Source organism: Rhinatrema bivittatum, chromosome 4 (assembly GCF_901001135.1).
Source record: "Rhinatrema bivittatum chromosome 4, aRhiBiv1.1, whole genome shotgun sequence".
Lineage (NCBI taxonomy): Eukaryota > Metazoa > Chordata > Amphibia > Gymnophiona > Rhinatrematidae > Rhinatrema > Rhinatrema bivittatum.
In genome coordinates, this window is record NC_042618.1 from 247,579,100 (window position 1) to 247,593,465 (window position 14,366).

General features: G+C 39.5%; 1 protein-coding gene across 2 annotated transcripts in view; it reads right to left on the reverse strand.

The window, feature by feature from the left end:
- Nucleotides 1-14,366, reverse strand: part of OVCH1 (ovochymase 1) — a 161,345-nt gene that overhangs the window by 107,142 nt on the left and 39,837 nt on the right. For both annotated transcript variants that reach the window (XR_003856433.1, XM_029599997.1), the window contains exons 8-13: nucleotides 13,533-13,725; nucleotides 10,942-11,032; nucleotides 6,026-6,159; nucleotides 1,911-2,051; nucleotides 1,241-1,371; nucleotides 1,027-1,120 (exon numbers count right to left, since the gene is read on the reverse strand). Coding sequence is in view for 1 of the 2 variants with exons in the window: in XM_029599997.1 (XP_029455857.1) it covers nucleotides 1,027-1,120; nucleotides 1,241-1,371; nucleotides 1,911-2,051; nucleotides 6,026-6,159; nucleotides 10,942-11,032; nucleotides 13,533-13,725 (784 nt within the window). In the remaining variant the exon portion in view is untranslated. The remainder of the gene's footprint in view (nucleotides 1-1,026; nucleotides 1,121-1,240; nucleotides 1,372-1,910; nucleotides 2,052-6,025; nucleotides 6,160-10,941; nucleotides 11,033-13,532; nucleotides 13,726-14,366) is intronic.

A 14,366-nucleotide genomic window follows, 5' to 3' on the forward strand; every position in this document is an offset into this window, starting at 1 on the left:
CGAGGAGATTTGGAGGAGAGGAGCTATAGGTATCTCCCTATACTAGAAGGGAGATGAGACTTGGGCCATTCAGGTATTGTGAGAAGATTAAGGAGTGTGAGGAGGACAATGTAGAGGAAATAGGAGATAAATATATTTTACCTACATTAGGAGGGAAGAATTCAACTGCCCTATGCCCATGGGAGGGAAGATAACATCTAAAGCAATTGGATTTAACATCTTAACCTTAAATGAGACTAAAACAGTCAAAATTATTTAAAAGCTTTTGTACCATGTAAGAGAATCAATGAACTGTAAAGAACTTTATTTCATCATTTTATCACCTATCAGGAAAAAGTATTGTTGGAAACTGAAGTGGTTTTCTTACTGCATAGAGACTGATGCATATTCATGTTGTGATCATCACTGCTGTATACAATAAAAATTGGAATTTAAGATAAACAACGTGAAAGGGCCTTGAAAGATCTTTACCCCGGCTCAGGGAAATCTGAAATAACGTTTTAACCATCTGAGGGTGACCTGCTTGAAACGGATCTGAGATTTGGCCTCTGGAACTATTATCTGGGTTCAACCATCATAGGGGTTACACATTTACACACGTAAAAATGGTGTTTCAAAATGGTCATCCCCCCTCCCGTTTAGAAATAGAGAAAGTGGGCAAGGTTAGGTTGTAGGGAGGGAAATTAGGCATAAGGATTTAATTTTTTAATCCTCAGTTACTTTAATGCATGCACTTTTCACCTGCTTGCAAAGTACACAGGTAGAAAAGTATTAATGTATCCCTGCCAGCCTGTATTTTCAAAAGGAAGACACCTTGGGGCATTTCTCTTTGAAAATGAGCTTGCAGGTCTATGGATAGGAAGCACCTGCACCGCCCCTCCACTGCAACCTCCCCAAGCAGTTTCAAATTTGCCCCCCATAATCTTCAATTCATGCAGAGAAGTTCAGTCCTCCGCATTGCAATGCCATCTCAAGATGTGATGCTCACCCCCTTAGATTGGATTAAATCATAGCAACTAAAATTACCTAATTGCTGCTTCTTTCCAATATCACTGTAAATACGAACATTGTCACAGGCACAGTCTTGGTAAAGTTCTACTGCAAAATCTTCAAACCGCAACTGAAAGAAAAGAAAAAAAAAAAAAAAAAGGTACAAGCCATTTAAATATTCCATTTCTAAGATGGGTTTTTCCCCTCCTCTCCTGAAAGGCTAGATCCCATTGTCCATGCTCGTAATCACCTTTATGACATAACCAGGTGGGGCACGAATGAGCCAGTGGCAGTGAGCATTACTCGTGTAATAGTCTGGGTAGTTAACAGAATCAATCTCTCCTTCTTCCATCAGTATGGCAACACTTCCACAGCCTGACCCTTTAGTACAATGGGAGAAAAGATTAAAAAGTTAAGTCGGATACTAGCATGGTTGTTTTTTTCCCAATTTAAATTACCATTTAAAGAAAACAGAGCTAGCAATAAAGGTCCTAACCAGGTAGTAAGAAGTAGTTATACCACCAACCTTTGGAGTTATGGATAACCTAATCTAAATATTCAATGGTCCTATCAAAAAAAAAAAAAAAAAAAAAAAAAAAAAGTATTCTCTACCCAAATTACTTTATAGGCTCACTTAACTAAAGTGGGCAGGAGTTTGTAGTAGGGGGAAGGGGTTAAACATGAATTGCCCATGGGAAGAGTGATGGTTCAGTTACATGAGTAGGTGAAACAGAAGCATGTTCTCCAACGCAAATGTGAAGTTTAGAACATTGTTAGTCTAGGCAACTCTGTAGCTTTAGAAGAGGTCAAACCCTCCCGCCCCCCCCCCCCCCCAACCATTGTAATTATGGAAAACCTAAAATCATCTTTTTTCTAAAACTGAGAAAGTGTCTTATAGAATATAGTTAATGAAAGATTACCTGCTTGAGATTCCTTATCCACAGCAGAAAAGCTCAGCTGAAAGCCCCTGCCAGTAATACTATTGTCTGAGACAAATTTCACCACTGCTTGGTTTGAATCAATTAGCAGTGGAGATGGCAAAACACTACCACAGATTTTACCTATGGGGAAAAACAAGTAGAAGTTGGATAAAAATGTTAACTGCTAAGTCAAAATGCCATCTTTGGTGCTTACAGTAACTCCCAGGACATTCCTTATTGCTGAAAAAAAAAATCCAGTATTGCATATGCTGTCTCAAAAACATGCATTCAAATTCTGGTCTCTGTATTATTCTCTTGGTTTGTAAACAAAACCCAGCACAGAAATAATATGCACATTAATTCTTCCTTTCCTTCTGACACCAAAGGAAAGAGGGACGCATCTATTCTAAACTGTTTGGAATCAAACTGCATGTGGCATGAAATACTAATCGACTTGTATCAATTAAGAGGATCGATCTGCCCTCCATGATTTGTGCCTCTGCCTAGTGAATTATGAACATTGTCTTTCACAGAATACTGGCAATAAAAGGGGGATATTTGGCTGCTACTCTGTGTGCTTGACATGTTCCACAAGATATTCAAATATGCCTGAAAGATTTGCAGTGCACAGGAGTCACATCCCAATTATACTTGGTCACTGGGCTCCACGTGTCCCCATCCACAACTAGAAATCCATCCCAGAGGGGGAAAAAAAAAAAAAAAAAAAAAAAAAAAAAAAAAAAAGAGTTATATTCTTCCCTGGAAGCCAGTTTACAAAAACAAAAACTGCATTAGGCTCAAAAGTACAATGTATTCAATATACATCAAAACAAAAGCAAGGGTGAAAAAAAGTCATTGGAAAAAGAATTACACACAAGTGAAGAATTCTATAGGCAACCCTAGGCACAGGTCCTGCATGGAACCTCTGGCAACATATTATTTTCATTGTTAACCCATGCCATTTTGATTTAAATTTGTGCAACATAAATGTGTACGCATTTTGTAATTATTTTGGGTAGAAACCTAGTTTTGTCCAGTGCATTATATTTTGTGGATCTGCAGGGCTCAAACTTAAGTTACCTATCTTTTTCATATGGCAAACCACATAACACTGAGGCAGAGTCAAGCAAGATCATAAGCTTTACTATTCATGCAAAATGAACATCGACCTAGAGGTCACTCTTGAAAGGGATCTAGCCAGCTAGCTAGATCAAAGTCTTAAATCAACCAAGCTAACCAGCTAATTTAGACACCTAAATTTCACTAGGTGGCTACATTTCGCAAGTCAAATTCTGGGCCTGGAGGCAGGGTTAGGAGATTAGCACTGATTTGCAGTGCTAAAACCACTTACGGGCCGATGCAATAAGACGCGTGTTAAAATGGGTGCTTGTATTGAGCGTCCCATTTCCCTAATGCATGCATAGCCACATCACCTGGGCACCCGATGCAGTATGTAAATGAGGGGCTGCATAAAAAAAGGATGTGCTAGGGAAGAACTGTGCATCCCTAGTGCTCAAATGCATTGGGCACCCACAATTGTAACAGGCGCTCAAAATGAGCATCCGATTTTATCCTGCTTCTTCTGGCCGATTTTACTGAAGTTGCTGAAGACACCCATAGCTAAGCACCCCTTGATATGGGCATCTAAATTGTGCATCCAGAAGAATTTGTTTTTTAAAGCCTATATACCTTTAATTCTTTTTAACCCCACAAGCGGTAAATTTAAGTGTCAATACTAAGCCTAAGGAACCACAGAAGACAGTATTTTTAAAATTTCTCATGACCCCTTCACTCGCGGATTGATTTAACGCTACCTCCAGGGCTGGAGTTAAATCTGCCGTGTTAAAAAGTGTGCATTGAGCGCCCAGTGATTTTTTTTTTTTAATCGGGGGATAATAGCTTCATCTACATGGAATTTCCATGTGCTGAGCGTTATCAGCTATGGGTTTGTTTGGGCATGCATTTTGGATGCATTAATCTCCTTATCACAACAGGTGCTAGACTAGCGCATCCAAAACCTGCGTCTGACTGCACGTAAACCTGTGTGCTAGGCTGGGCGCATCTTGATGCATCAGCCTGTTAATTTTGCTGGAGAAATCTAAGCACTACACTGGTAGGCAAATACCCTCCAGAAAAAGAGAGACAAATAAAAATAAACCACAACAAAATGAAAACAAAAAAAAAAACCAAACAAACCTGCCACTAGATTCCTCTCCTGGCAAGTAAAAATTCATAGGGCTACGCCCACCTTCTCTTTCCCTCAATAATGAAAAATATCTGGGCTGCCCTGCACACCTTTCCCCCTCACATGAAGAAAATCCAGGAGGCTGTGTACACGCCTTCCCTTCCTCCGTGACAAAATTCAGGATTGTTCCACACTTCCTCCCTCCAATAATGGAAAAAAAAAAAAGTCTAGGCTGCACTTGTACATTCTCCCTCCTTCCAGTAATGAAAGAAAAAAGTTGAAGGAAACTACTGTACAGGTAATGAAAGATTCATCTGGTCTTCCCCTACACTCCCGTCCTCCAATAAAGAAACTTAGCAGGTCTGCTGCAACATCTTTTCTTCCAAATGAAGAAAAAAGGGTCATGCTGAGGATTGCTTTCTGCCAAATAAAAATTAAAAAAACAAACAAAAAAACTGGGTGATGAGGAGGGGGGACCCTGGCAGGTCCGTCCCTCCCCCCCCCCCCCCCCCCGCCCATTTGACAGCAGGGGAGAGAAGGTGTACAGCAGCCCCACAATTTTTTTTGTTAAAGGAGGAAAGGAAAGGTGGTGTGTGATGTTCCCTTCATTTTTTCATTAGAGGGATGGAGGGAGAGAGAAATGTGTGGGGTAGGCCATGTGATTTTTCACATTACTGTAGGAAGAGAGAGAGAGAGAGAGAGAGAGAGAGAGAGAGAGAGAGAGAGAGAGAGAGAATGTACGTGGGGGGCTGCTGATTTTTTTTTTTCATTAGGACTGATGGGGGGGGGGGGGAGGGGGGAGGTGCAGTGTAGCCACTAATTTTTATTCACCAGAATTAGGAATCGCCTGCCACTATAATTTTTTTTTTTTTTTAATATAATAAATACAGGGAAGGAGTGTGTTTGGGGGGGGGGGGGGGGAGGGGGGAAATCAGGGCTCATTTTTTTAGTACTGCGAATGCTAGAAAGTACTGTGTGAATCTGGGCAGGTTTTCTATGGACTTAGCTGGTCAGGGTTGATTTTCAGCACAGACTGGCTATATTTACCCAAATATACAGCTGAAAACCTTGCTGCTAGGTTCAGCTGAAAATTATTCTAAAGAATCAGCTAACGTTGGCCCATATCTTACTTCCTAAACATGTTTTGGAATATTGATCACCTAGTCATTAACAGCTTAGTATGAGATTGGGTATTCACTTGCATGGTAAGAATTAACAAGCAGATTTATACAAAACATGCAAATAGGATAAGTTCTTAGCATCCTGTTCACGCAAGGCCATTAAATTTATCAGTACCTGGCAGTAAACTTACCATCCACTCGGCACTTTGATAACATTTTATAGAAGCAGAAAACCATGTCCTCATAGCTTCCTCCAACCTGTAGGCCCACTGACTAAACTAGTGCCCCCTTAGGAGGCCAACTCTACATCCCATCCCAGACCACTGGACTGACAACTACTCCAGATGTGTCTCCAGTCATCACAGACAGGAGACACTGGAGTTACCAGACTGCAAATGCTGCCACGTAGTGGTACTTCATTGGATCAAATCACATCAAACAGATGTTAGAATTCTAGACACTTTATTCAACATAGTTTTTGTGCCTTATTGTGAACCGTTGTGATGGCACCCGCTTAACGACTGTATAGAAAAGATTTTAAATAAAAATAAATAAATAAACCCACCCCCACTGCATGTTGGGCCAGTTAGCTCAGTGTATTGCGATATGCAGAGCCTATACATAATAGGGCTATAATGGCCTTTGGCATATATATATGGTCTGTATATCAACTTAATCAGATTCCAAAAATGGTTTTAGTATGTACACTAATTTAAAAAAAAAAGTTTAGCTTGTCCATGCCAATCAGTCATTTTAGCTGCCAGCTTAGTAAGTCAGCCTCATGTAAAAAAGAAAAAAAAGTTACATACAGATTAATTGTCCTGATTTTGAATAGATTGATAGGTAGTCATAGTCACAGCTGACATGTTTCTCCATATCTAATCTGGAAAACTGCATCCGTATGATCTTATCTTTTGGGACTGTTATATTCCACATGCACAAGCTGCAAAGAAAAAACAAAAACAATCCAAGTCAGGTGTTCTCAGATAAGATGGGAAGCAGAGAAATGCAACCTGCTATTGTAGTAAGGACCATGAACACCACTACAAATGAAATGAGATGTGAGCTAACATCTTGATAAGCTAACTAGGTCAATATTTAAAAAATTTGGTCCACTGTACTATCAAGTGTTGCCATAAAAATTATGCAGATGTTCCTGGTGGCTAGGTGTATTAGTGAAAAATTAGAAATCATAGAAAAGTCCAAGTAGTAAACATGCATGAGGGCAATTAAATATCTAAAAGGGGAACACGAAATAAGAGGCCCATAGAAACACATTTCATGAATGTGCACTGTTAAGTTGGCAATAAGAATAGTTAAATTTTGAAAGGAGGAATGGATACTAGGAAGATATTTTGTGTAGTGGATTTTCTTTTAAGATTCTATTTTTCATGTGTTTGTATGTTGTATTTTAGTTTGTTTAGATGCCAATGTTTAATTCTTTAGTTAAAAGTAAAGTAATGACAAAAGTAGCTGTAGAAATATTTAAAAGAATGAAACTGCATTACTGACTGCACACCAAGGGGCTGCCACCATCCAAATATGCAGATGGTATCTAAATGTAGCATTTCAGACACCTCAATGGTCAATGCCATCACCCATATTTTGCTTGTTTTGTGGCTGCTGCAAACATTAATCCTCCTACCATTATGGGATTTGATTGCCTTTAAGGCCAAAAGACATACAATTTGTACTCCTCCGTGATCATTTTACTCTTGTGATATTGGGCAATAAGGTGGTGTTAAATTGCATTATTCATGCCTTTGCTGTCATATTGCTTAATTAGGCTACAACCATGAAGACAATGTAAAAGGGTTTCACCTGAAATGGCAGACATTTTTCTAAATGTTTGATTTTACCCCCACATCTCATACTGGAGACGCTGCAATAAAAAACACCTCAACTACCTCATTAAAAAAAATGAATACTTCCAATGTAAAACTAATGATATGCAGAGCACATGTCATGTATTAAAAAAGGAAAACTGCACTAATATGGAACTTACTTTTAACTTCAGTGGGTTAGAAGTGAAAGTTTAGTTAAACTTCCACTTCGAACCAGGATTCTGGATCATCTGCCCCAGTACGACCCAAGACCCTCGCCAGTCTCTCAACAGCCATCTTGAAATGTGGCCCTGGATCACTTGACCTCACTATTCGGTTGCTCAGACGATCAAAATCTCATCTCAGGACAACAATCGCTTCAGCTAAGGTCAATGGTCTCAGTTGAATTTATTTATGAACACTTAAAATGCCGCCTTTTCCTCAAAGTTGGTCTCAAGGTGGATTACAATAAATTTAAATGAAGAGAGGCAATAGAACAACATACAGACCAATCAACTTGCAATTAATGAAGCACTGGGATCCAGTATAGGAAATACCATTTGTGAATTGTTTTAAGGCCCAGTTGCATCCTCATTGTGGATAATAGTCCTTTGTGGAGGGGGTCAGGAAGCAGAGTTAAAAATTTGGATCTTAGGAAAAGACCAGGCTAAAAAGCCATGCCTTAGCTTTTTTTTTCTGAACTTAGGTAGCATGGCTCCATTCTCAGTGTTAGTGGCACTTTGTTCCAAAATTCTGGTGCTTAACAGCTGAAAGCACGGAGTCTCATGCAGGATAATCTGGCAGCCATCAGGAGAGGAGAGAAGAGCCATTTCAGCAGACCAGAGTCCCTTGAGGACGTGTAAGGGGAAACAAGATGAAAGGTATTCAGGAGCCTGTTTCTTCAAGCATGTTTAAAAAAGTTTTTAAAAATTTTTATCCTGCTTTCATAGTGGGAGCCAGTGGAGATGTACAATAGGCTTGATATGATCAGTTACTTTTGTACCTACAAAATTCTCATAGCAGTACTTTGTAGTAAGGGTGGGAATTTGTTTGCAAAAAAGTAGGAAAGAGACAATTTCCTATTTCGTTGCATTTCGGGAATTTAAAAAAAAAAAAAAAAAAAAAAAAAAAAAAGAAAACCATTAAATTTCATGTGGTTTGTCCTATCTTTTTTGAAGGACAGTTTAAAAAAAAATGCACCTTAAACCCCATACCCGCTCCAACCCTTCCCATTTACTAAAATAAGGAGCCGCCCCCCCCCCCCGCAGCAGGGGGGGGGGGCGGCAGGGCCCATGACCAACCTCCTGCTCCTGGGCCAGTGGCTGCCATTATCAAAATGGTGTGGGCCATCTATTACCCCTAGCATGAGACAGGGGCTGCCCAATGGCACCAGTAGCCCCTAACACCTGGTGGGGGCAAAGGGCTGCCAGTACCATTTTGACTAATGGCAGCTATCGGCCCGGGAGCAGGAGGTTGCTCTCAGGCCCCCTGCTAAACCACCAGGAATTTTTGGTGAGTCCTGGTGGAATTCTCATTTTAGGGTTGGGGGTAGGTTTTTTTTTTTTTTTGTTTTTTTAATTAAAAAAACAAAACAAAACACAAAACCCAAAATGAATGAAATAAAAAATGATCCAGGGTGGACTTGAAGTTGCCCATCCCCAGACCAAAAATGAGCCAAAATGTTTTTGGGGTACCACCCCTACTTTGTAGTAGCTGGAGGAACTTTAAACTGCATTGAGAGATGCCATTGTATAAGAAACTGCAGTAATTAATTCGGCTGGTGGATAAATGCATGGATTACATTAGCAAGATTGTGTTTATCAAGAAAATTACATAGTTGGCAGATCTGAGAGAGATACATGGAGGACATTACTACTTTTGAAATTTGGGGTTCAATTGTGAGAATTTGGTCAAGTTGAACCATTAGGCTTTGTATCAGTTCCTTAAGATATAAGGCGGTATCTGTTAGCGAGGAAAGTGATTTTAGGAGGTAACCTTGGAGGCTGAGCCAGAGTTCCAATTTAGGCATTAGGTCTGTGTTGCTAAGGCATTAGGCTTCTGCTGTAAGACCATTATTGAGATTGGTAAAGGGTGAAATTTGGTCAGATCCCATTTTGATGGGGAGTTGGATGTCACCCACATATAGGTGGCACTCGAGATTGAAGTTATTTTGAGACTAGCTCATGATCAGCTGAGCTAATCTGCTAGTAGCAAGGGCAGTGGATCAGCAGCCATTTTTCTTTAAAGCTATTTTTTTTTTCAGATACTAAAAACATAAGATCATTGACATTTTACATCTGAATTTTTGATCAAACATTATCAATATAAGTTTCATTACAGAGAAGAGTATCAAATCAATACATTTTTCTTTGTAATTTGTTTCACTATATCATTGTCAGGAAATATACCATATTATTCTCCACTGTATCATAACTTGGAAACATTCCATATCTGTTGAGTTAAATTATAAAATTTGGAATGTGTGTCAGTTATTCGCCGAACTGCTAGGCCACCTTGTGAAGATTCTTAGAAATGGAAACTATGTTTCAATGAATTTCACAGTTCTCATGATAGTGGGCGTCTGGAATACCCAACCAGAAAAATAGTGGTGGCAAAAAAATGGTAATTCAAAACAGCATGCAACATATATAGAAGATCCCTATAGACAAGATGGGAAGGCATGAAACCCCAGTAGCCTGCAGGAAATGGTAGGTACAGCCCAAAACAGCAATGGCATGACTGCATTATGCTTCCAAAGGGGCACCGGGGTAAAAACTGTACAGAGTTATTTCTCTAGTTTTTAGTCACGGCTATCCCAACCCCCTTCCCTGTTTTATGTAATTTCTACCTTCAGTTTGGATGTAAACCAATATGATGTACCCACTAATATCAGTATAGAAAAGCTTCTAAATAAATAAATAAATACTGCAATGAATATATCCTTGTATGAGGCCTCCAAGAAAGCATTGAGGTAACTTGAATAGTGCGCAGGTTACAACCCTAAACAGCAGAAGTATAATTTCATCATGCCATCAAGAACGCAGGGGAACCTGCATGAAGGGACCACGATGCAAACTCAAACTTCAATGAGCATGGAGAGCCTGAATTTTAAAATGGAAGGGAGACTAAGTGTTAAGCATTTATTTTGTAAGAAAAAACGTTGATAGTAAGACCTGAAATCACCTACTAGTTTTGGCCACCACTGCTACTGCTAACTGACTAAGTGTGCTTGAGACAGATATGGAAGGCCATGGTAGGAAACAGGTTGAAAGGTTAGGTAAAACATGTGAGAAGGGGAACTCATATGTGCATCTCCCATAAGTGTACAAATATGAACTGGGCAGACTGGATGGGTCATTTTGGTCCATGGTCATTTACCGTGAGGTTTTAACTTCCATTTACTTCCAATAAGTAAATGGAAATTAAATAAAAAGCAGACAAAACAAAAAACACACACTCTACAACTTCAGAATCTGAAGTAAAACTTTGATGGTAAAAATCAATTAATACTAATTTAATGGTTCTGTGTATCTGGCAGTAATACCTAATGTTTTTATCATCATGCAATTTGAATAGAAGAATGTTATTCTCAATATTGAGACTAATATTAATTCAATACATCTTATACATACATATTTTATTTTTTTTTAGCACATGCTATAATTTTACAAACATGCACACTAATTTTGTGAATAGTACTCTGAAAAGCTTTAGCATGTCCTAACAGTTTTGTCATTTCAGATGAGAAGCAACACAAAATAAAATAAATATAGTTTATGTTTAAAACAGCACATCCATAGATTTTCTTTAAAAGCAGCAATAAATGCTAAATTGGTACAATCTACATACAAATATTAGACCACAAATGAAAGTTTTCTTTTAAATGTTAGTGTACATGGTACCTGTTATCAGAATATTTGCCATCTACGAACACAGGATACAGGATAGCACCACTATTTCCAGTCAATAGCATTCCCTCAGAACTGCACCCTTCTAAAAAAAAAAAAAAAAATCAGCATTGAAAAATCAGAATGGTATGCCAGAATAGCAAAATAACCAAATCAATAGGAGTCAGCTCTTTAGATATCTATGCATTAAGGCTATTTGTAGTAGAGACCAGGGAATTTGGCTAATACTGCAGAACATGACATTTTATGGATCAGTTCCGCTGGTTTAACCCAGCACATACGAGGCATACCTAAAATATGCTTTATTTAATTATATGTGTGTAGTGCACAAGAGGTATGGTCGTGGTGGGATTAAATAGAGAGTTTTACATTTTGGGGAAGATTTTTAAAAGACGAGTGGGCGGTTCCCGGCAAGTGCACATGGATGCGGCTATTTTATAACATACGTGCATGGGCACACGCATGTTATAAAACCTGGTTCCTGCGCGAGCTCTTCTGCACACAGCAGGGGAGGATTTTTGAAATTGTGTGTGGTGATGCGATTTGCCTATTTCCCAGTTCCCTCCCAGTCTGCTCCAATAAAGAAGTAGACTGGGAGGGAACTTCCCTACATCCCTACCTGGCCTTCCTACCTTTTCCCCTCTCCTCTCCAACCCCTAAACCCTCCCTAACTTTTCTAAATTTTTTTTTTAAAACTTACGTGCTCTAAGAAGCAGGCATAAATTCCGCATGCCGGCCAGCTGCCAGCGCATGCTTCCCAGAGACAGGGCCTAATGGCCACTGTCCTGGCCAGCCCCCACCCCAGCCTGACCATGTCCCCCTGGCCTACCCCCTTTTCCCTCAGCCGTCACTTCTGCACATACCAGGGGATACGCGCATGGCCGAGCCATTTTTAAGATGCGCTCGGCGCGCACACAGCCCGGCCACATGCGCATCCCCCAGTTTTAGCACACGCAACGTTTTGAAAATCTACTTGTTTGTGAGCTTGGCGTAATTTTTCAGCTGTTTTAGTGTCCTTTGAATAGAGGATGGGAGAAGCTCTATTCAAATTGCAATTCTTGGTGGGTGACTCCATAGAACTCAGCAAGGTTGGTTCCAAATTGGTTTGATTTATTTACAAAAAAGGAAATCAAAAACATTACAAACCATAGATGTAGTAAGGACGGTAACTAAGTCCACAGTACCAGTCTGGAAAAGCAGTCCTTTAGTGACGCTATTCCAGCCTCCACACAAGCTAGGGCAGGGGAAGGCATTTCAGCATTAGACTGTCCTTGGCTCCTGAAGTAGCCAGTCCATTGTCTTGTCTCTTTCAAGGATTGCTCTACGTTTTACTCACAATCCCGGAGGAAACTAGGTCATGAACTTCCCAAGACTGAAGTGGAGTTCCATAATCCTCCCCTAGGAGCTACTACTAGTAACTAGATCAGAGAGCTAGATTACTTTTACTTGGCTATAGTACTTCTGAATCCTGGATGAACTGCAAAGAATCTTCAGGACCCTCTAACTGTAGCCAGAACCACAAGAGGATTGTCAACAAGGGATCTTCAGTGCTATACCATTATATAGGGATTACATACAAAATTTTAGATAACATTAGCCTTCACAGCGTTTCTACCAGTTGAATTAGTGTCACTCCAGGCCATGAAATACACATGAAATATAAGGCTGGAAGGCTTTGTACATTACTTTCTCTGAACACATGTTCTACTTCCAGAAATTAAATCCATTACAGATTTCAGTGTCTGCATCTCTGTATCAGATATTCAACCTTGGTTATGAAGCAGGAAGACATTTATTTATTTATTTATTTAAAGGATTTATATATCGGAAGTTCCTGTATAATATACATATCACCCCGGTTTACAAGGAACTGTAACTATCGCTTCATTTAGCGGTTTACATTGAACAGATTGTAAAGATGTGCGAGCCAGATAAGTTCTGCTAGGGTTGGAAGGTGATAAAGGATGAAAAAAGAAAAAAAAACCAAACAGAAAAAAAAAAAGGCATGCTACTACTTTAATATATTTATAGTGCCTGGATTTGTGTGTCACTAAAATCAGTTTACACATATGCAAGGTATTTAAAATTGTATCAGCCATATGGGCAATATTTGTTAAAGTTGAGTACACATTAAGGGGTAATTTTCAAAATGATTTACATACATAAAACTGGGGTTTTCAATGGGTAAATACATTACCCGTGTAAGAGGGCTCTGAAAATTGCTACAATATGTGTCATTGAATTATCAAGAGGTTTAACATGCATGAGTACACTGTAAGCACATCGATGGGCTTTTGAAAATTGCTATGATAGCATGTTACATTTGCAGGTACAACTCTTTTGAAAATTAGCTCCCCTGAGAACAAAATTCTTAAACTAAAATTCCAATGCAAATGATTATCTCTCTATATATATCTACATCTACATCGATATAGATATATATTTATTTCTTTTTAAGGACTATTACACTCATGCAGTCTAGGCAAAACTAGTGTAGGTTGAATATAAGCATTTGATTTGCTACATAAGCACCATGGTCTTTAACTTCCATCAATAGAGACGATAGCCACAGTGATACTACTTACCAGGGATTGTATCATTCGTCAGGAAACTCATTAGCGTCGCAACATTTGCATAGACACCAGGGCTACCCTTTTGATGGCTTTGGCTTACTGATTTGCCCCAAGATCGAGCACATCCTATTCCCCACGATGTCACTCCAGTTAGTACCCAGATGCCACTGGGTCTCCTGCACACTAGAGGACCCCCTGAATCACCCTATAAAAACAAGGCATAAAAACAGATCTCTATAATACCAATGCTTTGATTGTACAGTGTTTAATCCATATAACATGAACTGACCGTAGTTTATAAAACACCTGCTTGACAATTCAGTTGTTGTGTGAACACTACTGCAAGCAATGTACTTTCCCCTCTTCTGTGCAAGGCAGTCACTAGAGAAAATAGCAATATGGGCAAGGGTTACTTTCAGCGCCTTCCCCTTTCGGCACACAGCACGATTAAAAAGTGATATGGCACCCCCTCTGGTTGGCATCCTGGGCAGTTGTCCTAGCAACAGACCTGCTTCCATGCCTCCAGCAACTGGGTCTACATACAGGCACTAATCAGCAGTTATTTTTACATTCTCACCAAGCAGATTGCTGGGCATTAATAAGGCCTATGTTCCAGAAATACCACACCAACAAGCGAGTAGTGCACCACCATCTCTGTAAATTGATGGTGGTGGTGAACCACCACCATCAGTTTACAGAGACTACCTTTCAAACTTGTTAAAGACAGATTCAAAATCACCTTGTGAATGTAAGTGAAAAACTGTGCAAGAATAACCTTTTTTTTTTTTTTTTTTTTTTTTTTTTTTTTTAAATAAGTGCCATGTCTCTTCAGACTGCATACTGCTC